At 41.6% G+C, this 23642-nt stretch overlaps 1 protein-coding gene across 2 annotated transcripts in view; it reads left to right on the top strand.

The window, feature by feature from the left end:
- Positions 1-23642, top strand: part of FUZ (fuzzy planar cell polarity protein) — an 876363-nt gene that overhangs the window by 217359 nt on the left and 635362 nt on the right. For both annotated transcript variants that reach the window (XM_044059630.1, XM_044059629.1), the window contains exon 6: positions 2732-2929. In XM_044059630.1, coding sequence (XP_043915565.1) covers positions 2732-2929 — 198 coding nt within the window. The remainder of the gene's footprint in view (positions 1-2731; positions 2930-23642) is intronic.

The raw sequence follows: 23642 nt of genomic DNA, 5'->3' as shown, positions 1-23642 counted from the left end.
TGTTTGTGTGAATATATATATATATATATATATATATATATATATATATATATATATATTTATTTATATATATACACACACACACACACACGTTCACACATATATACACACATATATACACACATGTATATGAGAGAGAGATTTACGGGAATGCTTTATATGGTTGAACATGACATCAGTAATGCTGGCAGAAGCAAGCAACTATTCATATGATCGCAGATTGCCTGCATCACTTTGTGGGCAGTCGTAGTACAGTGAGGATTGGGAATTTACTCTTGTCCCATCATTGAGCTATTTTGAGTTGGTATATATAGGTAGTAGGAGGTATAGGGGAGTCCTCCTGCAACAAAAAATAAACAATTTTTTTTTTGTTTTTTAATATATTTTGATTTTTTTTATTATTGTAACATGATTTTTTGTCATTTGAGCTTTTTGTGTCTGATTATTTGAAGTACACTGTGATTGTGTGTGTGTGTGTGTGTGTGTGTGTGTGTGTGTGTGTGTGTGTGTGTGTGTGTGTGTGTGTGTAATGTGCTAACACTGAGTTCACTGTGCCTCATATTTAGAGGATACTTTGAGGTACATTGATTTCAGACTTGGGGTATATGAAGTCTTCTTTTATACATATGGACTCGCTGTTCTGAAACCTGCGGTTGCAATTCCTAGAATTTGAAACGTTCACTGTACCAGTGTATCTCACTACATTTTTTTTCTCATTTTGCTATTTTAATGATCCTCCTTAAAATCGTCTCTAAATTCACTGGTGGTAGGTAAAAGCATTATGACCTTATTTTAAGTTGGATGTTAATTTACTTGCAATCAGTGTAGCTTAAAACTTTTTGGTTTTTTAAGTGTTTTGGATAAAGACTGGACAGTGGAAAAATAATGCACACTCTTTGTCAATAATATTTGACTACAATTAATTTACTTTTATACTGTAAACCAAATTTGTACTCCGAAAAGCTATAAAACTAACTTTTTATTTACCTGCTGCAAGTAGTCCAATTTTTTACCATTCTAGCTAAAGTAACTCTCTTTTTTTTCCCAAATTTAGTGTGCAGCGAGAAGTTTAGTTTTTACAAAAGGCAGTCCATGAAAATTATGGTAATTGTAAGAGGAAAAGTGATACTGTATTTATTATTCTGTAACAAATAAATAAACTTTTTCATGGAGTTCACATTGTCCTTGTTGAGAAGAAATTAACTCAGTAGCACAATTCTGTGAATCACTGTACCTTGTTGATTCTCTCCTGGCACTCTTTCTGAGTTGGACCACATAGCTAATTTGCATTAGCCACTGTCCCAGACTGCAGCATTTGCATATGGTTTTACCAGTGAGGCTGCTGTCAATGGTATTGCCAATGTTGGGGGGGGGGTGGGGGGGAGCAGCAGGAGTGCAGTCTCTGAATTAGGCTTACTGCGATGTTAGGACTTTCTGACTCTCAGGAAAAGTGTAGGCAGTCCTTCAAGTGGCAGTGACTAACATTTTTCAATGCGTTCTTGGTGGGAAGCTGTTTTATAACAAATGTAATCAGATAACTAAATGCACATATCTTCATGGGCCACTTTAAGAATGTGTAGGCCAGTGATTTTTGAGACCAATGCTATGCATCCATCATACGGTGTGTGTGAGTATTGCAATGGAGTAAGTCTGCATCCCTTCCTCTAGGATGTGTGAGGCAGCTTCTGCCACTCACTCCTCCCTCCTTCCTCTATGTTGCTTGTCATTCTGCTGTCTTTTGGGTTGCAGTCAGTGCATCACAGCCACCACATTGTATTAGTATCTTTTATGCTTCCAACAAGTTAGATATAGGCATTTTTGGTAGCACCAGTAACACAGCACTGCAGTGTGGAAACAGGATGGATTTTTGTAGCCAGTTCAGTGTTAAATAAGTTTGGTTCAGTTTGCTGTGGTAACTAACATCCTGGACTTCAGTTGGAGGGATAATGCTGAATGGTTGGAGGGGCTCTCTTCTGTATTCAGGGCCACTTTGATTGTCCACTGATGAATTCCTCCCCCTTCTTGATGGAGGCCAGGGAGATGACCAGCAAAGCTGCAGTATAATTTGAGGCACAAGTAAACATCCTGCTCTGCATGCACAAGAGTTTTGCCAATGCCATTGCATGTGTCTATTCAAGGCATCAGATGTGGCATCATGAAACATCCATATTGGCCACCTTGATTCTGTACTGCAATGCTTCAGTGCTGCTCCTCTGCACTTTACCTACCCATATTCTGTGGAGGTACAGTTTTTCACAGGCATAAAGAGGGGAGACACAATACACTAGCAATCGTTTATCCAGGTTAGTGGAATAGTAGTAGGAAGAGGCACACTGGACATATCAGGTGGTAACTGGCCATCCAGTGATCAAAAAACAGTGGAGGTGGCTGAAGATGACATCAGATGACTTTCTCTTTGTTTGTTTTGATTTTATTCTTTCTTATTGAGTTTATTTCATAAGGATCTGTCATTATTGCTTACTGTATCTTTCCTTGTATTTTCCTGCATATTTATATGATGTTGTTTAGAAACGAATGGTTGTTAGTAGGCAGCATTGTATATTATAATACAAAAACTTGGGAAAAAAAAGAATGTGATCTGTTTATTTCTTCCATTCATTCTTTTTATGTTCAGCTATAAGTGACACTAATGCTGTGCTTGATCATTCTAATTGTTACTTGAATGAAGTCCATTCCTTTTTACAACATTATGACTTGTAAATGTTTTCAGGATTGCCTGGACACTTTTACACAAGCTGCTCAGTCTAATTTTGGCTGCATTATGATGTCGGGGAAAGTTGTTGTAGCAACTGAGAAGTGGTGGAGGCTCGCACCGCAGGATGTTATGATGTTGGCATGGCTAGTTGCATCATTAATACCTTGTACATCACGTGACTATCCTGTATATCTGCCACAAGGAAGTCCTACGGTAAGAAATTTCCTTGAGTTACATCAAATTAAAAATGAAATTGACATATTGCTGTTAACAGTTTCAGAAATTCTCTAGGTTCTCCTCTTCTGATGCCAAATCTTTCATAGGGAAGAGCATTTTACACCTCGGTCTAGCTCTTGGATGCTGTGCGTCCCTAGCTCCGGTGTCCACGCTTTATCTGCCCTACCTGCTTGTACGGTACTAAAGCTGAGGAATTGCCCTGTTTGTTGACCAACAACCTTAAACCTGCCGTCTACACCCTAAGCTAAGGAATGGAATCATTTCTCGCCCTGAGCAACAGCCCCTCAAGGAAATTAAATAGAAAAAACTGCCCTACCTGCTTGTATGGTACTAAAGCTGAGGAATTGCCCTGTTTGTTGACCAACAACCTTAAACCAACCTAAACCTGCCGTCTACACCCTAAGCTAAGGAATTGAATCATTTCTCGCCCTGCGCAACAGCCCCTCAAGGAAAATAAAATAGGAGAAAGTATGTGTTCTACAACTTCTGACTGCAGAAATAACACTGTATAAATTACTTAAGGTCTTAAGGTACACTCCTCAGCTAGGGCGGCCAGCAGTCAAACCGTTTCCTGCTTTCTAGCCTACCTTCCCTCCTGTACCCTTTATAATGAACTTATATCCTTCCATCCTCATATTCCTAGCCATGCTACCTCCTATGAGAAACTACTGTTGCTATATAGATTTTGGCCATTAAATGGCGCCGTTTTCTTAGATTTATCCTGGAGTCTGCATGTCCTCCCCGCGGTCGAGTTACGTTCGAAAGACATGCGTAAATGGGTGTGCCTTCGTTGAAGGTTGAGCATCGGGCTGGCACCTCGGCACCATAAGAATTGACTGCCAATCATTAGTGGACCGGAGTTCCGCTGTAGCGACCCCTAATTGGGAAAAAACAAAAGAAAAACAACAACAGCATCCTACTGTCTTGAAATACAACTCACAGGAATACAGTATTCATAGCTTGTTGAGTTATAGTCCCACTCTATTCTTCTATCCTTTTACTCTACATTACTCAACTACCCTGCCCACTATCCCTACTATCAAACCTCTTACCCCCCGCCTTTCTCCACATAAACTTACCTTAGCAATTAGCTCTCCACTGTTCTTTTAGGATTCACTCCTTCAATAACTTAGACTCTGATTATGTAGCCCAGTAAACATCCCTCCACTCCCTTTTGGCTACCATTACTCTGCTTCTAGCCCTGTCCTTTCACCCCTTGGTTCCTTCTCTTCTTACTCATTTCTTCCTGCCTTCTCAAGCGTGGCTGTATTAAATGTCTACTACAGACTAAGTACTAGGTGCCTTTCTGCCCTTATTACTTACTGTGATGTGCTAGTCACTTCCGATCTCTACCTGTCCTCACCTATCTTTCCCCTCCCCTTTCTTTCTCATGACCTCACCAGCCTTATAAATATACCTCACCCCATGTGCCACCATCTTTACGCCTCGGTCTAGCTCTTGGCTGCTGTGCGTCCCTAGCTCCAGTGTTGTGTAAGTTACGTCTGTTTTACTCATAACTGCCAGATAAGCATTTTTTCAAGTTTAAGTTGTCTGAAAGGGTATCTTCTAAGTCAAAGGGGACATTTAAAACAACCTGGACAATACTGGTGTTATTAATCTCTGATGTTCATCGTGTTTCACTGTTGCAGTCCTTACACTTGGGTTATCCTGCTGGCAGGCGACCCGTAGTCAGCCCGAGTTCCAAAGTCGTGGTCCGGCGTCAGTTGCCGTCGCCTCTTCCCTGATGTCAGAGTGCCAGGGGTATAAAAGTTGCAACCGACGCCATTTTCTTCTGTCTTTCTTGCCGCATGGTTCCTGACACATAAGCAGTTCACAAGTGCCAGTCGGCTGACTCCTGAGATTTTCAAAATTGAAAACTCAAGGTATTGGACCTACGGAAAATATACCCTCAGATGGGTCCGGAGCCGCTGAGCAGGCACTGGCTTCTGAGGGTGTTTTCAGACCTTCACAGCTTACAATTAAAGCTACTACAGCAGCAAAGGCAAAGTCAAAAACACCATTAAAGACAAAGAAACAAGTGCAGCATTCTCCAGAACAGTCATCCATGCCTAAGAAACAGATGCTTAAAATGGCCGAAGACCTTATTACTTTAATCAGGGGCTCCCATCCCCCTCCTGACAAAAGGCCTAGGCAAGACCCTGATTATGATTCGTCTGATCAGGTTTCCATTTCTTCTGATTCTTCCTCTGACCAGGGCTATTCTCTCCCTCCCTATGAGGACTCTGATGCAGAAGAGTCCATTCCTTCAGCCTCACCGCCTGAGGATTACTCTTTTTTGGGGAAACCCTGCACACCATGAGTGAACATTTCCATTGGGAGAGCCAGGATTACTCAGAATCCAAGAAAAGGCTCAGAGATTTCCTTCTATTGCCTCAGCACAGGCCCTTGGCTATCCCCCCTGTGCTTGATATTGTTGATGATGTTTTTTCTGAATCCAGTCTGTCTCCAGATTCTTTACCCCCTGCACCAGTAAAGCCAGACAGGTACTACAGGGTCCTTGACTCTCATAAATTTCTTTACAAAACCCCCGCTGCGGACCCAGAAACTAATTCTCTGGGTCCAAAAGGGGTTAAAGCTTCCACTGCCAAAAATCCTGTCCCCTCAGATAGGGATTACAGAGCTCTGGACAGATGGGGGGAAAAAGTTTACACTTCTGCTACTTTAGCTGTAAGAGCTTTAAACTGTCAGTTTCACATGCTTAAACATCAGCAGTATCTCATGTCTTTGTTAAAGCAGAAAATGGTTACAAATACAGAAGGTCCTGACTGTAAAGAAATGCAAAATTTATTGCATGCAGTTGAACAAGTGGGAAAGCGTACTCTGCAATGTGGTTTTGATTCATTAGAGGCTTCTTGTAAAGCGCAGTTACAGGCTCAGTTATTCGAAGACATGCTTGGTTGAAAGAACAAAGTTTACCTGACTATATTAAAATGAAATTATTGGATGCTCCACTACAGCATGATAATTTGTTTGGTGTTAAGGCAGAAGAGGTTTTAGAGAAAATGGAGGATAAAGCAAAGTCAATGCAAACTGTGAAAGATTTCTTACAGGTTCAGCCACCTAGATTTAGCAGGAACTGGCCTTCAAAAAATTGGTCCTTTCCAGTGTCAGACAGGCCACAAAGAGGCAGATACAGATGCCCAAGAGGCAGATCTCAGCCCCAAGGCTCCTACAGACCTAAACAATGGGGTTCTTCAGCCCTCAAAGGGGGGAGAAGACAAATCACAACCTTATAGAAAACAGTCACAATGACTTCCCTCTGCAAATGCCAAGCACCTACCAGTTGACAGCACCCCTAGGGGGAAACCTAGCACTTTTCTCAAAAAATTGGCACATGATCACCCAAGACCAATGGGTGTCAAATATAGTTTCTCAAGGGTACACGTTCCACTTCCACATGCTTCCAAAACCAAAAGGTATGCCAAACCTGCCTCAAAACCAATGGGCAGAGGCACAAAAACAGATTGCAGCTCTTATGGATATGGGAGCTATTCAAAATGTTCCACAAGAAGAACAGGGCCAAGGATTTTACTCACGACTTTTCCTAGTATCCAGAAAGGACAGAGCATGGAGACCAATACTGGACCTGTCAATCCTAAATACTTTCCTGGATGTTCCAAAATTCAAAATATTAACACTTCAACTCCTGCCCATGTTGGGCAAAGAGGCTTGGCTAGTTACTTTGGATCTCAAGGAGGCATACCTGCATGTCCCAATCAGACAATCGTGCAGAAGATACCTCAGATTTATAGCAGGCTCAATGCATTATCAATTCTCTGCACTGCCCTTTGGCTTATCTACTGCGCCAAGGGTCTTCACAAAATGCCTGGCACCAGTAATTGCATTTTGCAAGCAAAGAGGTATTCAAATATATCCCTACTTGGACGACTGCCTTATTCAAGCAGAGAGCAAGGACATTCTTCTAAAGCACCTGGAGTTTGTAAAAAGATTACTAATTTGCCTAGGGTACACAGTAAATGAAAATAAATCAAAACTAGTGCCCTCTCAAGAGATAATATTCCTGGGTGCAAGCTTGAATACAACTACCCAGATGGCTTATCTCACACCAGACAAACAAAGGCAACTGACTCAGTACTTTCAAATGATGGCAACAAAGACCCAGCTCCCTGCAAGAAAAATTCTGCAGGCCCTGGGTTTCATGGCATCTTGCATTCTACTAATTCCATATGCCAAACTGTATATGAAGAAACTACAATGGTATCTAAAAAGTGTTTGGACTCAGCGTTGTCACAGCCTAGAGACAATCATAACCTTGATTCCCTGCCTACAACAGGAGTTTCGATGGTGGTCACAGGCCTGTCACCACAACAAGGGACAGCCTTTCACCTTACCTACAGTCAGGCAGACAATAATAATGGATGCATCGGATTATGCCTGGGGAGCACATATCGCAGGAAAATGTATTCAGGTCACGTGGCCCAAGGAACAACTGCATCTTCACATCAATCAAAAAGAGATGCTAGCTGTACAAAATGCCCTGACAGCCTTCAAGGACCTAATACATCCAGGACAATTATTAATAAAGACTGTCAATACCACAGTTATGTGGTACATAAACAAGCAAGGGGGCACTGACTTACCAGGTACATCTGCAAGCACAATTCCTGCCAGAAACAAAAAATACACTGGCAGACGAACTAAGCAGAAATCTCATGGATCCTCACGAATGGAAGCTAAATCCACAAGTGTTCAACATGATAACAAGGGAATGGGGACGCTCAGACATAGATCTATTTGCCTCCCCTCACAATTGCCAATTACAGAAATTTTGCACAAGGACTTAGAAGCATGGAAAGTGGATGCTCTATCTTTCAACTGGAAAAATCTGACAGTCTATGCCTTCCCTCCGATGCCTCTTATCACCGAGGTGCTTCTAAAAGTCAGACAAGAGAGGCCAAAAATGATCCTGATTGCACCAGACTGGCCACGCCAGCACTGGTACCCAATCCTAAAGATTTTGTCCCAAGGCCCGCCTTGGCCTCTACCTCAAATCCCTCATCTTCTGACACAGCAAAACAATCAGATTCTGCAGTCAACTCAGAACCTTAAACCTGGCAGCATGACAGATAATGTAGCCACTCAGACTGCACCTCTTTCTAAAGCTGTTAAGGATGTAATTTTGGAAGCCAGGAGACCCAGCACTAGGAAATCTTGTGCGGAAAAATGGAAGAGATTCTGTGCTTGGAACCAGGCGCAAGGGCTCAACCCACTGGTCACTAATATGCCTCAGATTTTACAATACCTGACTGAGATATTGGACCAAAGGCCTATCTTTTTCTTCTATTAAAATCCATGCCTCTGCCATTTCAGCTCATTACAATATGGATCCTCCTATTTTTTCACATCCTGTACTACGACAGTATCTCAGAGGGGCAAAGAATATAAGACCCCCTAGGAGAGCACCAGTACCTACTTGGGACCTCAATTTTGTTTTAGAAAAACCAACACTGCCTCCTTTTGAACCAGCCAGCACAGCTGATCTAAAATTCTTGTCATGGAAAACTGCTCTGCTCCTAGCAATAACTTCAGCAAGAAGAGTTTCAGAGTTACAGGCATTGATGGCTGTGGAACCTTTCCTCATTTTTCACCAGGACAGGGTTTCTCTAAGGACGAACCCAACATTCATGCCAAAAGTGATCTCCATTGTGGCCTTAAACCAAACTATTAATTTGCCTACTTTCTACCCAAATCCCCAGAATAAAGGGGAAAGACTTCTGCACTCTTTGGATATTCACAGGCAGCTACGTTTTTACTTGGACAAAACAAAAGCTTTCAGAAAAACTAAGCAACTGTTTGTAGCATATGCTGCAGGATCACAAGGAAAACCTATTACAAAGCAGACAATCTCCAAATGGATAGGACACTGCATCCGCTTCTGTTATGCACAACATGGCAAATCTGTGCCTAAGGGCATTAGGCCTCATTCTACCAGAGCAGCAGACACTTCAGCAGCTTTCCTCAGAGGGGTACCAACCAAAGACATATTAGAAGCTGCAACCTGGGGCTCAGTGCACACTTTTACCAAGCACTACCACCTACCTCTCTACTCCAAATCCAGAGCAGGCTTTGCCATTGCAGTTCTGCAGGGCTTGTTAGCGTCACCAAATCCAATCTAGATCCAGCCACCCTACCTAAGCTTTGGGATTCTACCCAAGTGTAATGACTGCAACAGTGAAACACGATGAACATAGTACAGTTGTGTACCTACCATAAATGTAGATGTTCGAGTGTATTCACTGTTGCAGTCCTGGTTACCCACCCACCATCCCCCTCTTTGCTGGGACTATTCTGTACTTCTCAACTCTATATAACCTATGTGGTGAATTTGCTTTTAGAAGAAGAAAATGTTTTTAGTGATATATGCATGGTTGTTTGGCATATTTTTATCTTTACAGCCTTCATATCTGGGGGCACCTGACATCTGGGGCAAGAAAAATTGAAGAAAATGGCATTGGTTGCAACTTGTATACCCCTGGCGCTCTGACGTCAGGGAAGAGGCGACAGCAACCGACGCCTAACCAAGACTTTGGAACTCGGGCCAACTACAGGTCGCCTGCCAGCAGGATAACCCAAGTGTAATGACTGCAACAGTGAATACACTCGAACATCTACATTTATGGTAGGTACACAACTGTACTTTACCGACTAACTGTGGTAGCGTTTGCTGCACGTGCTTTTTATTATGTACTGCCTGATAAGCAGTACGCTTTTAGTAGTGCCTGTAAGGTTATCGTTTTAGTTATCCTTATAGTTAGCGTTTGCTGCACGTGTTTTTCTAACTATTCCACTGCCAGATAAGCGTTACACTTTTAAAAGTGAAGGTTTATCTGTATAGTCATAAGCAACATCTAATGTAACCCAAAGTGTACTGGAGTTATTGACCGCCAGTTCCGGCTAACAGTGTTTGTGTTTTGCATGTGTTTTTAATATTTTACTGCCAGGCATACTTTTTTAATTGTATATTGTTTGAAAGGGTACTTTCACAACCAGAAACAGCAATTTATGTAACCTAGAGTGTACTGGTGATACTAATCGCCGGTACCGGCTAACTGCGATTGCTTTGCTGCACGTGGAACAGGTTATGCATTTGTAGCTTACCTGGAGGATGTTCAGCTGTTAATTTAAAGAGTACATAGCTTGTTTTACGCCAAGTAGTTGTAGCTACCTGTAGGACATTCAGTTGGTAATTTAAAGAATACATATCTTGTTTTTACGTAGTAAACGCCATCTGTAAGGAACGAGAGTTTTGACTAACCCTAATCATCACAGTAGAGTGTATTCGTAGTTGAGTTATTGTAAAACAACTGAATGAAGCTGTTTTCTTCCGTAATTACACCTAAAAAGTAAAGTTAACACAGCGTTTTAGCTTTCTTAAATTTTGAATGTAAACTTGAGTGATTTTTACTGTTCCTATCTGATTTGTTTTAACTACAGGGACACTACAATTGCTGTAAATGTCTTTTTGGTTAGAATACCCATGTTTGATTAGCACCTTGCTTTGCCTACACTCACGCTGTATGCCTTGTTCCTCATCTTATTCCTGTTGCACATAAACTGTTTTCCCTGTTTTTTTTAGAGTGCGACTGTTATGGCTCTATGGAACTGCTAGATGCAACTGAGATGATTTCACTATGTAACTGAATCTATCTAACCTTTCATTTTTCAAGTGATACTTGGTTTATGTAGAATAGAGACAAATTGTACCTGGTGTTAGTGCTAGTATGTGCATTATCTTGTTATTTTATCTAGTAACTGTGCCTAATATCCTTCTTATTTTACCTCTCTGTTTCTCTCTCCCTTTATGCAACTAGCTGCCCTACCTGCTTGTACGATACTAAAGCTGAGGAATTGCCCTGTTTGTCGACCAACAACCTTAAACCAACCTAAACTTGCAGTCTACACCTTAAGCTAAGGAATTTAATCATTTCTCGTCCTGAGCAACAGCCCCTCAAGGAAAATGAAAATAGGAGAAAGTATGCATTGTACAACTTCTGACTGTAGAAATAACATTGTATAAATTAGTTCAGGTCTTAAGGTACACTCCTCAGCTAGGGCGGCCAGCAGTCAAACCCTTTCTTTTCCTACTTTCTAGTCTATGTTCCCTCCTGTACCCTTTATAATTAATTTATATCCTTCCATCCTCATATTCCTAGCTTTGCTACCTCCTATGAGAAACTACTGTTGCTGTATAGCTTTTGGCCACTAGATGGCACCCTTTTCCTAGATCTATCCTACTGTCTTGAAATACAACTCACAGGAATACAGTATTCATAGCTTGCTGAGTTATAGTCCCACTCTATCCTTCTATCCTTTTACTTTACATTGCACAACTACCCTGCTCACTATCCCTACTATCAAGCCTCTTACCCCCCCCCCCCCACCTTTCTCCACCTAAACTTACCTTAGCAATCGGCTCTCCACTGAGTGGTCTCCTAGGATTCACTCCTTCAGTGGCTCTACCCGCTCTGTTCGCCCTGCGGGCTCACTCCGCTCTCCTACCCTGCCCGCAATTCCCACCCAACCCCAGTGCTTCTAGATCTATACACCCTAACCACAACCCCCATCCATTCAACCTATCACATGCTCCAATCCCTTAAAGTGCTAAAACCCACTTCCCCCTAGTCATTACCTTAGTAAAATATCTGTACTCATCCCTTATAGTAACCTAAACACAATACAACCACAATGCCACCCACTGCTACCCTTACACACCTGAAGCCCCCTACTCCTACTCACATTCCTACCTATTTTAACTGTACCATATATACCTACTTTCTACAAACACCTTAATTGCCTAGACTTTTTCAACCCCATAAAGCAAACCTCCAGACCAACACTTATAATTCCTCATAGTCATAATAATACAGCCTGTCCACCAAAGTACTTATCAGCCAAATTTCATAGACTCACTCACATCACATACTACAGCCCTAGAGCTAGGAAATCCCAGAACCTAATATGTAAGCTTTTCTTACTCACTCTGAGAATATAAGTCCACTCCCTAATAGATGGGGACATGCATCCAAACCCTGGCCCAAATTCTACCACTGCCACAGAGCTTAACACCCCAACTTCTATTAATACACACCTGCTTACCAGACTTCCCAACTCTCTACTGATAGCGCATCTCAATATTCGAAGCATAAATAATAAAGTTGCCCACCTACATGCCTTCATGGATGTACATTCATTTGACATCCTCTGTCTCACTGAAACATGGCTCAAGCCAGCAATACAAGACAGTGTGGTTATTCCCCCCAGTTATAGTATCCTGAGACTTGACTGTAATGCTAAGAAAGGAGGAGGAGGAGTAGCTATTCTATATAAAACTGGATTACAGGTGACCTCTATAGACTCTAAACCTCCACTACCTAGTAATGCAGAAGTTCTTATTTCCAAGATTCAACTCAACAAATGTAAATCCATTTATATCCTCTGTGTCTACCTTCCTCCAGGCAATAATATCAGCACCTTAGAGGCTATCCTAAGTTGGCTGTCCACCATCTACCCTCAAGAAACCATAGTACTCGGTGACTTTTAATATAAACTGGAGGTGCTGTACATCTGTGCAGCCTTCTACCCATATCAACCTACATGGTTTTACTCAAACCATTACATCTCCCACTAGATCCAATAAACTTAATAACAATGACAGCACCCTAGACTGGATTCTTACAAATAGTCATCAATCCTACAAAGTAAGGACCCTCCCTGAAGATCTAAGCGACCACTCATTCACCTTCTTAATCAGGTATAAGAGTGACATCCCAAACCCAACCATTTATAAGACTATAAGGTCTAACAAAAATTTTAACCCAGACGGCTTTCAACAAGAACTCATAGCTTTCGACTGTCACCCCTGAAACACCTACCATTAGAAGACGTAGTTAAATACTTTCATTCCAAATTCTTGACCACTCTAGACTACCATGCCTCAACACGCACAATTAGATGTAGGTCTAAACCAGCCTCATGGCTTTCCAAAACTACCAAACAAAAAATCCTCCAAAGAAATAAACTCTGGGCCAGCTGGCGGACAACTAAATGCCCTACAGATCAGTTCAGACGGTTAAGAAATGAAACCAAAAAAAACATATTGTCAGATAAAAGAAACTTTTGCTATCACCTCCAACAAACCCACCAAAATAAACCTCAAAAATTCTGGTCTGGCATCAATAAACTTTTATACCCAAGTCGTTCAGTCACACCCAACCCCTCAGGCTCATAACAGCCCCAACCAAATAGCCAATTCTTTTAACACTTTCTTCACAGAGACCATTAAATCTCTTGCCAATCGGCTATCCCCTGACACTATATCTTCTTCCTCTTATATCTCTAACAGCCCCCCACTATTTCAATTTCAACCTATTCCTACATCCCTTGTCTGTACCCTTATTCAGAAACTTAAACCCACCACCCTCGCTGCAGATTTACTACCTGCAGAATACCTGCAAAAAGCTGCTAAAGCTATAGCTTACCCCATATCTATCCCCATTAACAGAACTATTTCTGAAGGAACCATCCCATCAATCTGGAAAATTTCACATATTATCCCCCTGCATAAAGGTGGTAATTCCAAAGATTTATCTAACTACAGGCCTACAGCCATATTATCCCCATTGGCAAAAATCATGGAGAAGTGCATTCATAAGCAGCTATTAAACCGCCTACTAGAAAACAACTTACTAGCTATCTGCCAACATGGCTTCAGACCATTTCATAGCACCACCTCTGCTCTCTTATCCTTCACCGACTGCATTAATAAAAATCGTAACAATGACACTCTATCATCAGCCCTCTTTATTGATCTGTCAAAAGCCTTTGATATGGTCAACCACCAACTACTCATAAACATACTTAAAAACCTGTCACTGGATCCACTTGCTATACAGTGGTTCCAATCCTACCTAAATAACAGGCAACAGCTTGTACTATGGGAGAATAACCTGTCTTCCCACCTCCCAATTACCCTTGGTGTCTCTCAAGGCTCCATACTGGGTCCTCTGCTCTTCTCTATCTTTACAAATGACCTATACTCTGTAATACCTCAAGCTACCTGTATCCAATACGCGGATGATTCCACGTTAATATGCTCAGCCACTACACCATCACAACTACATTCCCTAACCCAAAATGTGTTTAGCACAGTAAAGAAATGGCTCCTTCACCGATGTCTCATCCTGAACCGAAAAGAAACAAAAATACTATTATTCACTCCCACCCGCAGAGCCTCCCCACTGAACTTCAATGTTACATCTAGCAGTGGTACTATCATATCTCCTGATTCTACCACAAAACTGCTTGGGGTACTAATTGATAATAACCTTACCTTTGAGCATCATATTAACAACACTATAAAAACAGTAAACAAAAAACTAGGTTTCCTCTATAGGATCAAACCCTTTCTGACTCAACTAGCCAGGACCACTATTGCCCGTACCCACTTAATCTCAACCCTGCTATACACATCCCCTAGCTATACTAAACTATGTAAAAGCAATATGAACAAGCTGGCTATCTCCTACAATATTATTGCCAGATTTGCAACTGGGTCAACCTACAGAACCCATCATTGCAATAATCTTAATCAACTAGGATGGTTAGAGTTGTCAAATCTAATTCTACTGAACCAACTAATAGTGGCCCATAAGATTCTGTATCAACCTTCAAATACTCCCATACTCACTAACCTAATCACCCCCTACATTAATCTAAAGACCCTGCATTCATCAAATAAACTACTGGTTCAAACAGGTAAAACCAACAATCTGGCTGGAGACTCACTGTTCTCTAAAACAGTGAGTAAAACCTGGAACACCCTCCCCAATCACCTAACCTCCCTATCCTCAGGTACCCTATTTAAAACCAAACTTAAACCATACCTTAAATCACATTGGCTATGCCCCTGTGCTAACCCGGACTAACTACCTCACTTGTCTCCAGATACTAATCTTCATACCTGCATGAGCTAGTTAATATTTTATTAACAATAATGTGTGTATGACTTTACTGTTTAATAGTGTGCTTTTTTACATATTTTTTGTATGTACATCCATAGCTGTCATGTAATAGGATTGTTTTTTTACTCATAAGCTAAAATGCAATGAATTGTTATGATGGCCAAAACTTTGTAATGTACCTGTGTTTTGTAAATACTACTCTGAAGTGTGGAGCTTTTCTCCCCGGGCCTCCACTGAAAATGGACATATATCCAGTTGGACCAGCCCAGTCAACAAATGTAAAATAAATAAATAAAAATAAATTTTGATGACCCAACTATTGTATGGTCTGCCACTGCTGGCCAGTGCTTCTTATGTGATCTCCAGGATCTTTCCAGTAGAATCTGTGTTCTTGTGGCTTCTGGAAGGAAGCATCATTGTTTCATTCTTCTCAAAGGCATCTGGCTAACAATTAGGGAACTCTCCAACCTTATCTGCTGTGCTGTTTTGTTTTTCAAGCAACTAAGAATGGACTGTCATCCCCCACTGGTACAGAGGCTAAGGGTGATTTATGTCCCCTTCACTCTGGAATCAGTGTCCATCAGAACATTACTTTCTCCTTTGCCTCACAACAACATGGGAAAAGTGATCACTATGTTCCTGGTGAGCTTTGCTGTCTTCTGTCAAGATTCCACCTATATAAAAAAAAATTCAAACTTTTGCGTATTCTCACCTGAAAACCGAGCTAACTATAAATGTTTTGGCTCTTCCTGTAAAAGCATGTTCTCAGCTTTGCTCTTGTATTTTATGCAAACTTTTTCTAAAGGTAATTAAAGGTTATGCATCTTGATCCTTTTTAGAACACTTGCCTTGTGTGTGAGTATAGTGAAATTTTGTTACTGTGACTGAGACCAGTTGACAATGATTAAGGTCTTTGCCTGCCATGTGCAACACACACAGTTTGATCCTGACCTCCGGCTATTGCCTGCTTGGAGTTTGCATGTTCTCTCTGTGGGGGGTTCTTCCCACCTCCAAAACACACGCTGAAACATCTTAAACTCACCAATGAATCGAGCTGTGGACAGCAGCACAGATGTATAGTGGGAAGAGTTGTACAGACCAACTGTTTTAAGCATCTGCTGTGGTGTGCAGTACCCTTAAAGATAGGAGAACACCGATCACAGACTGTGTGCCATAGGTCTATGTGCCCCTATTGGCCAGTGTGTGCCCACCATAAAACCCAGCAGCCATGGGTCAGTAAGCTATTGGCTGACCGATGTCTAGTTGCCCAGCCTGGGAATGATCTGGCATAGCTCTGTTGAGCGAAAGTTGGATGTAAAACTAATCAACCTGCCAAACATGAACTGAGAATTGCTGCACTTAATGTAGGTTCACTGACAGGATGCAGCTTGGAAGTGGATGACATGATGATACGGAGGAGGCTGGACATCGTATGTATCCAAGAGACAAGATAGAAGGGCAGTGCAGCAAAGCCACTTGGCTTAGGATCTGTAGTCCTTCTACTCAGGAGGAGGGAGACTAGAAATGGTATGGGAATTGTGATGAGAGAGAGGTTTCAGAGAGATATCATCAGAATTAGTAACAGACTCATGGCAATTAGACTCCAGTGTAATGCTAGGATGGTATTCATAATCTCAGCCTATGCCTCACAGCACAGTTGAGATAGTGAGGAAAAGAGTGCATTCAGACATCAGCTGCAGGACCTACTAGATAAAGCAGGACAACATGAATTGGTGTTGATAATGGGTGACTTGATTGTACATATCGGGACAGACAGAGCAGGATACTGGACTGCCTGGGTCCACATGAGTAGGGCAACAGGAATAAAGAAGTGGGGGTCATTCTAGATTTTTGTCTGGCAAATGACTTGATAGTAGCCAACATATGGTTCAGAAAGAGAAACAGTCAAAAGATCACATACAAGAGTGACCAACATGCAACTCAGGTAGACTTCATCCTAGTAAGGAAGGGGCACTGGGGTAGGATCAATGATTGCAAAATCACTCCCAATGAAAGTCTGCCCACAGCATAAACCACTGGTTGCTGCAGTCACCTGCAAGCAGTGGTTAGAGAAGGCACTGAGGTCAACCGAGACCAGGCTGATGACCTGGAAGTTGACTGGAGAGAAAGTGTAACAGTTCAAGGAACTACTCAGTGCTATAACACCCCAAGAAGAGGAAGAAATTGGTGGCATTGAAGAAAAATGGCAGCACCTTAAAACAGCATGTGTGAAGACTACAGAACAGGTATGTGGCCAAGGCAAGTATAGAAATAAGGTACACAAGGAAAGCTGGTGGTGGAATGCAGCAGTCCAGAAAGGAGTGCATGAAAAAGTGGGAGATAGAAAAGCTTGGCCAGGCTAGGAAGGGATACTGGTTGGCTAACAAAGAAGCTAAGAAAGGAGTTGCAGTAGCAAAGAACAGGGCATCGGAGGCACTCTACCAGCTTCTGGAAGGTGACTCAGTAGGTGGCACAAAGAAACTGTATCAGGTTGCAAGGCAAAGACAGAGAGAGAGAAAAAAGATACTCAGACACCCTTCATAAGGGATGCCAGCAACAACCTGCTCACCAGTCCACAGGACATCAATGGCAGGTGGAAGGAGTAGTTCCAGCAGCTTCTGAATGAAAACCCCACAGAAGCTGTACTGCCCCTGACACAGCCTGCAATGAGAGAAGAAGAGGAGCCCACCCTAGAAGAAGTAAGAATAGCACTAAGGAAGATGAAGTCAGGGAAAACAGCAGGCTCAGGTGAGGTCACAGCAGATATGATAAAGATGCTGAGTGAGATTGGGAGAAATGGCTCCTGAGGGTACTCATATCACAAATGACTGGAGAATTTAGCACACTTGTGCCAGTGTACAAGAACAAAGGAGACATGCACAACTGTGGGCAGTACAGAGACATCAAACTCATTGCATAAAAGTTCTGGAGAGGGTGATTGATAAACAGATACACAGAGTAGTAGAATGTAAGATGGGAGATGAGCAGTGTGGATTCAGATCAGGATGCACCACAACTGACCCAATGTTTGCAGTGAGACAGATAGTTGAGAAGAAGTTAGAGATGAGAAAGAGTTCAACTGGGCATTCCTAGACTTAGAGAAAGCATATGGCAAGGTCCCAAGAAAGCTGATTTCGGCAGCTCTGCAGTGGTCTGAAGTCCCAGAAACGTTGGTAGAATTAGTGCAGGCTACGTACAAGGACCCAATGACTAAAGTATGAACAGTGTTCGGCCTCATATAGGGAGGGGTTCCTAGTGGGAGTGGGTGTGCACCAAGGTTCAGTTGTTAGCCCATTGCTGTTCATACTAGTGATGCACTGCATTAACAAACAGGTTGGAGGAGACAGATCAACAAAGTTGCTGTATGCAGACGATGTGGCATTGCAGGCAGACTCTGAGCAAGAACTTCAGCGAAGGATAGGAGAATGGAATGCAAAAACTGAAAGCACATGGGATGAAACTAAGCACAGAATGAATGCAGGAATGGGTAAGGATAGGTGAATTCACATCAAGAAATGAAAGGTTAATATTGGCAGCTCAAGATAGTGGCATGGCCAGACTTAAGCATAGGCGAACTAGGCAACCGCCTAGGGCGCCATACAGGCCGGCCTCATAAAGGGCGCAGTTGTAATGTACAGTTGTTTTCTGTTTTCTCCACTTCCATCCGTTTTGTAGCATTTGCACCCTCCCCCACTTCCATAATCTAAACTGGCTACTATTCTTGAGCTTTATTTAAAGCATCCAGTCAGTGATGCTTTCGTACCACTGACGTCCCTGACGTGAGCTTCTGTCTGCTGAGGGTGATGGGGAAAATATGTAGTATTGTGTCCATCACTGTGTTGCTTGGTCTTGTCCATCTGTGGACTAACGCTGATAAGAAGCATCGAAGTAGGACCAGAATGAAATTTTAGGGCTTCGGGTGGGGGTGGGGGGTCTTGTCTTTCTCTTTGTTTACAGGAAGCAGACAGTCTATCTTGGTGCAGTGATTTTTTCTTTTATACTTATTGACACGAAAAGCCAAATTGGAGAAGAGGCATTTGCAAAGCTAGGTAGTGGCGTAGGCACCCATAACCATGTTTATAATTGCTGATCATTTCTTGGGTGGGCACTAGGTCTTAAACCTTTCTGTTTTTGAGTTGGTCTTACTGGTGTGGAGTCAGTACAAGGCTTTTGAGCTGTATGAGCTCCAGAATCTTCGGCTGGTATCAGTTGTGGAGGGCACTTCCTTTTACGCCCTTTGTTTCTTCTGTACTTTTAAGTTGAGTAACAGTTTAATGTTTCAGACCCTTCTTTTCAGTGCATTCCCGGGTTTTCTAATCCCATCGTCTGTTTTTCACATGCACATGATTGTAGGTACAATGGAAGAAGTAAAGTAAGAAATTGGGCAGTCTTAAAGGGGCACTGGCTCAGATTTTTTGCTAGAGGAGTTTGTTTACATTTTAGTACTCTGTAAGTCACATGTTCAGCTAGAGGCAAGGTTTTCAAATAGCCTTTTTAGCATACTGCAGGTCAGATTACACAAACTCTCAGTGGGGGTTTTTACAGGAAATGCTTAGAACTTGCAGCTGCAGTTTGTCCTTCTGTATTTTCCTTCCCCCACTCATGAGCAATTAGATTAGCTGAATGACTGGATTTTACTCAGCTAGAGATGCTATCTTCTTGGCACACATAGATCTGGAGCCTCTTTAGCAATGAAGTGATAGCTACTTTACTATGTATTTGCTTTTGCAAATAAGTATTCAAGCCTAGGCAATAGTATTTTTCATGCTTGTTGCTACAGATGTTTTTCCCTCCACTATCAATTATTTTTCATACAGTGTGTTCTTAGTGTTGCGTGTGTGTGTGTGTGTGTGTGTGTGTGTGTGTGTGTGTGTGTGTGTGTGTGTGTGTGTGTGTGTGTGATGTAGGTGCACTTTTATAGTCATACATATTTCCCTCATTTTACAGCACAGCATTGTTTTGGACAGTTGTGCCTTGCAAAGAAACATGGTGACTAACAAATGTCTAAATATTCTAAAATAATAAAATATTTTGCATCTTTTCTCTAAAAATTTCATGCAGCTTTCAAACGGAATCTAATCACTGCTCTAAAAGTATTTTCTCATTCACTGATGCTCTATGTTGTCCTTCAGAAATCACACCATAACTATTTGTCTAATAGTGATTCCATCCTACTGGTTTTCTTTTCTATCATTCATTGTGGTAAAATGTTTTCAACTTTCACATCTTTTCTGCCTGTTTGACTGCAGTACAGTTAATTTACACTGATAAGCATTTGAAAGCTGAAGCAAATGCAGTCTATACATTTCACCATATACTTTTCAGTACCATTCCTAGTATATTACAGTAGGTAATTACAGGGGTACTTTTACTAAGGCAGTAAAAATAAAGTGCTACGACCAAAATCTCATGCCATCGATAACCCTATATTTTGACAAAAAGCTACTTTTCTATGTATGTATGTATGTATCACAATCTACATTTACATTCATGCGGTTTGAAAATAACATCCTCTTAGTGTGTTACTGACAGACTTGAAATTCTAGGCATTTTTGAATGTCTATAAATTTCAGATATGATACATATCTGATAATGGAGATCACAGTTCACAGACCTATTAATCACACCTGTACAGCTGCTACATGATAGCATCACATAACACAGTGTTTAGTACAGAGAAGTAACAAAACCTAAAAACTTATACAGATGCAGTACTGTCATCTTGGAAGACTTAGCAGGACATGAGTGAACAACAACATTTACATAAGGCCTGCCAGTACACTTCTGGATGACCCAAACCATATAAACACACCCCAGGCCTGAATGAGAAATATTCTACTGGCAAAAAGTGTATTGTCTAGACAGCTAGACTGCATATCTCATGCCAGTGACAGAACAGTGTTCCCACTCAGTATGTCACCTCTGGTGATGCTCTCATTGCTATGCATTGATGATAAGCCCTACAGTGCTATACCCCAAACCTGAATGCATCAAATGAAAACAAGGACATGTTGTCTCAGTCCAATGATAGGACTGCCATCACCTTGTCAAATGTCCGCAACAGTACACACAAGGTATGGTCAGTGTGTTGATGTCACATTTTAGGTCTATGCAAATGTCTGACATAATGCTGAGGGTCAGTTAAACATTAAAGGGTAATGTAGCCATAGTGACTTATTATGAAGTACAATAATATTATGCCAGGTAGTACAACATTCATACACTGTATACATAGTTTTCTGTCATTTCACTTTCTCAACAACACAAACAGTTCTGCTGTTATCCTACAATGTGGAGTTATACTTTTAGTACATCTGGGATGCTGACTAGCCTGCATCACATTACTGTACTGTCCTACTCTGTTATCCACACCCTCATTTGTGTAACTACCTATAATATAATCAATTATGTGTTCTGAGCATATACATATTGCGCATAATACACAAACTCCACAGATATAGCCAACCTGCTGGCAGGCAGGTTCAGTGAAAACTTCACCCCCCTTTCCCCCATCAGTAAACCAGGACATCCCCATCACCTGCCCTCTCAAATGCAAAAAGTATGGTCTCCATAGGACCTGATAACATCTCTGGTCGCATCCTGCATGAACTCAGGCATGAGCTCTCAGCTCCATTAGACACCCTATTCAACCAAAGCCTGAGCACCAGCTTCATCCTAGCTGAATGGAGGATAGCAACTGTCATCCCTCTACGCAAAGGTGGAGCTTCCACTGACCCAGGCAGTTATAAGCCCATCAGCCTAACTAGCCTGATCTGCAAGGCCATGGAACGCATCATCATGGACCTTATAAACAAGGACATAGCAACTTCCAAAAGCTTGACCCCACACAGTTTTATTTTGTCAAAGGGAGATCATGCCTGTTAAATTTGGTTAACTTCTTTGAAACAGTCACCAAAGACATGGATGAGGGGAAGACGGTGCACAGCACCTACGTTGACCTCGCCAAAGCCTTTGACACTATTCCTCACTTGGGCATAATAGATAAACTCTCCCAGCTAGGCATCAACCTGTATGTTACCAGATGGGTAGCTAACTGGCTCACTCATAGAACCCACTCAAAGTAGGGAAAGCCACTTCTAGTAGATCAGTAATGAGTTGTGTACCCCAAGGATCGGTCTTGGGGCCTCTTCTGATTTGGATATACTTTTCTGAGGTGCAAGCCAAAACCAGTGGTCTGTGGCTGACCAGGTTTGCAGATGACTGCAAGCTGGGTGCTGTCTTAAACTCCCCTAGTGATGTGAACATCCTCCAAGAGGGCCTTACCCAAACTGACTGCTGTCAGACGTATGGCCTCAAACTGAATGCCAAGAAATGCATCATTATCCTCTTTGCAGAAAATGTCATCCCTACTAATTATCAGATTAATAACAATGTATTAAGCATGCAATCAGTTGTGAAGGACTTAGGCACACAGGTTGATAGCAACCTGACTTTTGACCATGACATTGCCTCTGTTATACGGAAGGCTTTCTATATGGCTCCCCTCATAAATAAGGGTGTTTCATCCAGGAACAAGTTGGTCAAAACATCCCTGTACTCCTCCCTTATCAGACCCATTATCGAGTACAATGCCCCCTTTGGCATGTACCTTGACAAGCACATGCAGCAGTTTGAGAAACAACAGAGGTTCCTGACCAGGAAAATCCAGGGTCTCAAACATCTATCCTATACAGATAGGCTAAAACCCCTGTCCCTCTACTCAGTCTCATACAGACTGCTCAGAGGTGACCTGTGTCTGGCATACAAGGCCATTTCAGACTCAGTCTTGACTGAGTTCCTGCATACCCATAAGACAAACTCCACTCATGCAACTCAAAAGCAAGGCCTTAACCTGGTCTGTAACATTAATAGAACTTGTTGGCAGGATAGATTTGTGTCCCAAAGACCCCCCCCCCCCCCCATCTGTGGAATAGACTTCCACTCAATGTTAAGCAGAGTACCTCTCTAGCCCTCTTTAAAAGGAACCTGGATGACTGGATGGGAAACAGAAAATATACCCCTGGGATCCCAACTGTGTCCCTGCTGGACAGGGGAAACAGGTGTTGACTTAGAGAGAACATGGGTGAAATTCTTAGCTAGACTTATAAATGCCTCTGGGCCAGTATCAACCTATGATCCTAGGAACCTATAATAGAAAATTATACACATCTACAGTATATCCATCTATATCTATATATATATCTATCTATCTATCTATATATATATATATATCTATATATATATATATATCTATATATATATATCTATATATATCTATATCTATATATATCTATATATATATATATATATATATCTATATATATATATCTATATATATATATATATATATATATATATATATATATATATATATATATATATACACACACATATATATGCACACACATACACACATACACAGAGACACAGACACACACACACACACGATGTGGCAGGACTGAAAACCTACAAACTAACAAATTGTGTAGAATGTAAAATATATTCTCCAACACAACAAATAATATATTAAATACATTTACAAAATGTTATTCAGAACAGTTTTGGTTGCACAAAGGTGGTGAGAAATTTTGCTAATAATATCCTGTTAACTTTGATGCTGAAATTAAATTAAATTACATTGAAAAATAAATATGCACATTGGACACAAAGTACAGGGATGAAGTAGA

The sequence above is a fragment of the Protopterus annectens genome, chromosome 17.part0, assembly GCF_019279795.1.
Source record: "Protopterus annectens isolate FY-2018-M chromosome 17.part0, PAN1.0, whole genome shotgun sequence".
Taxonomy (NCBI): Eukaryota; Metazoa; Chordata; order Ceratodontiformes; family Protopteridae; genus Protopterus; species Protopterus annectens.
Note: the sequence above shows the minus strand (reverse complement) of the source record. Positions and strands in the feature narration are given on the sequence as shown.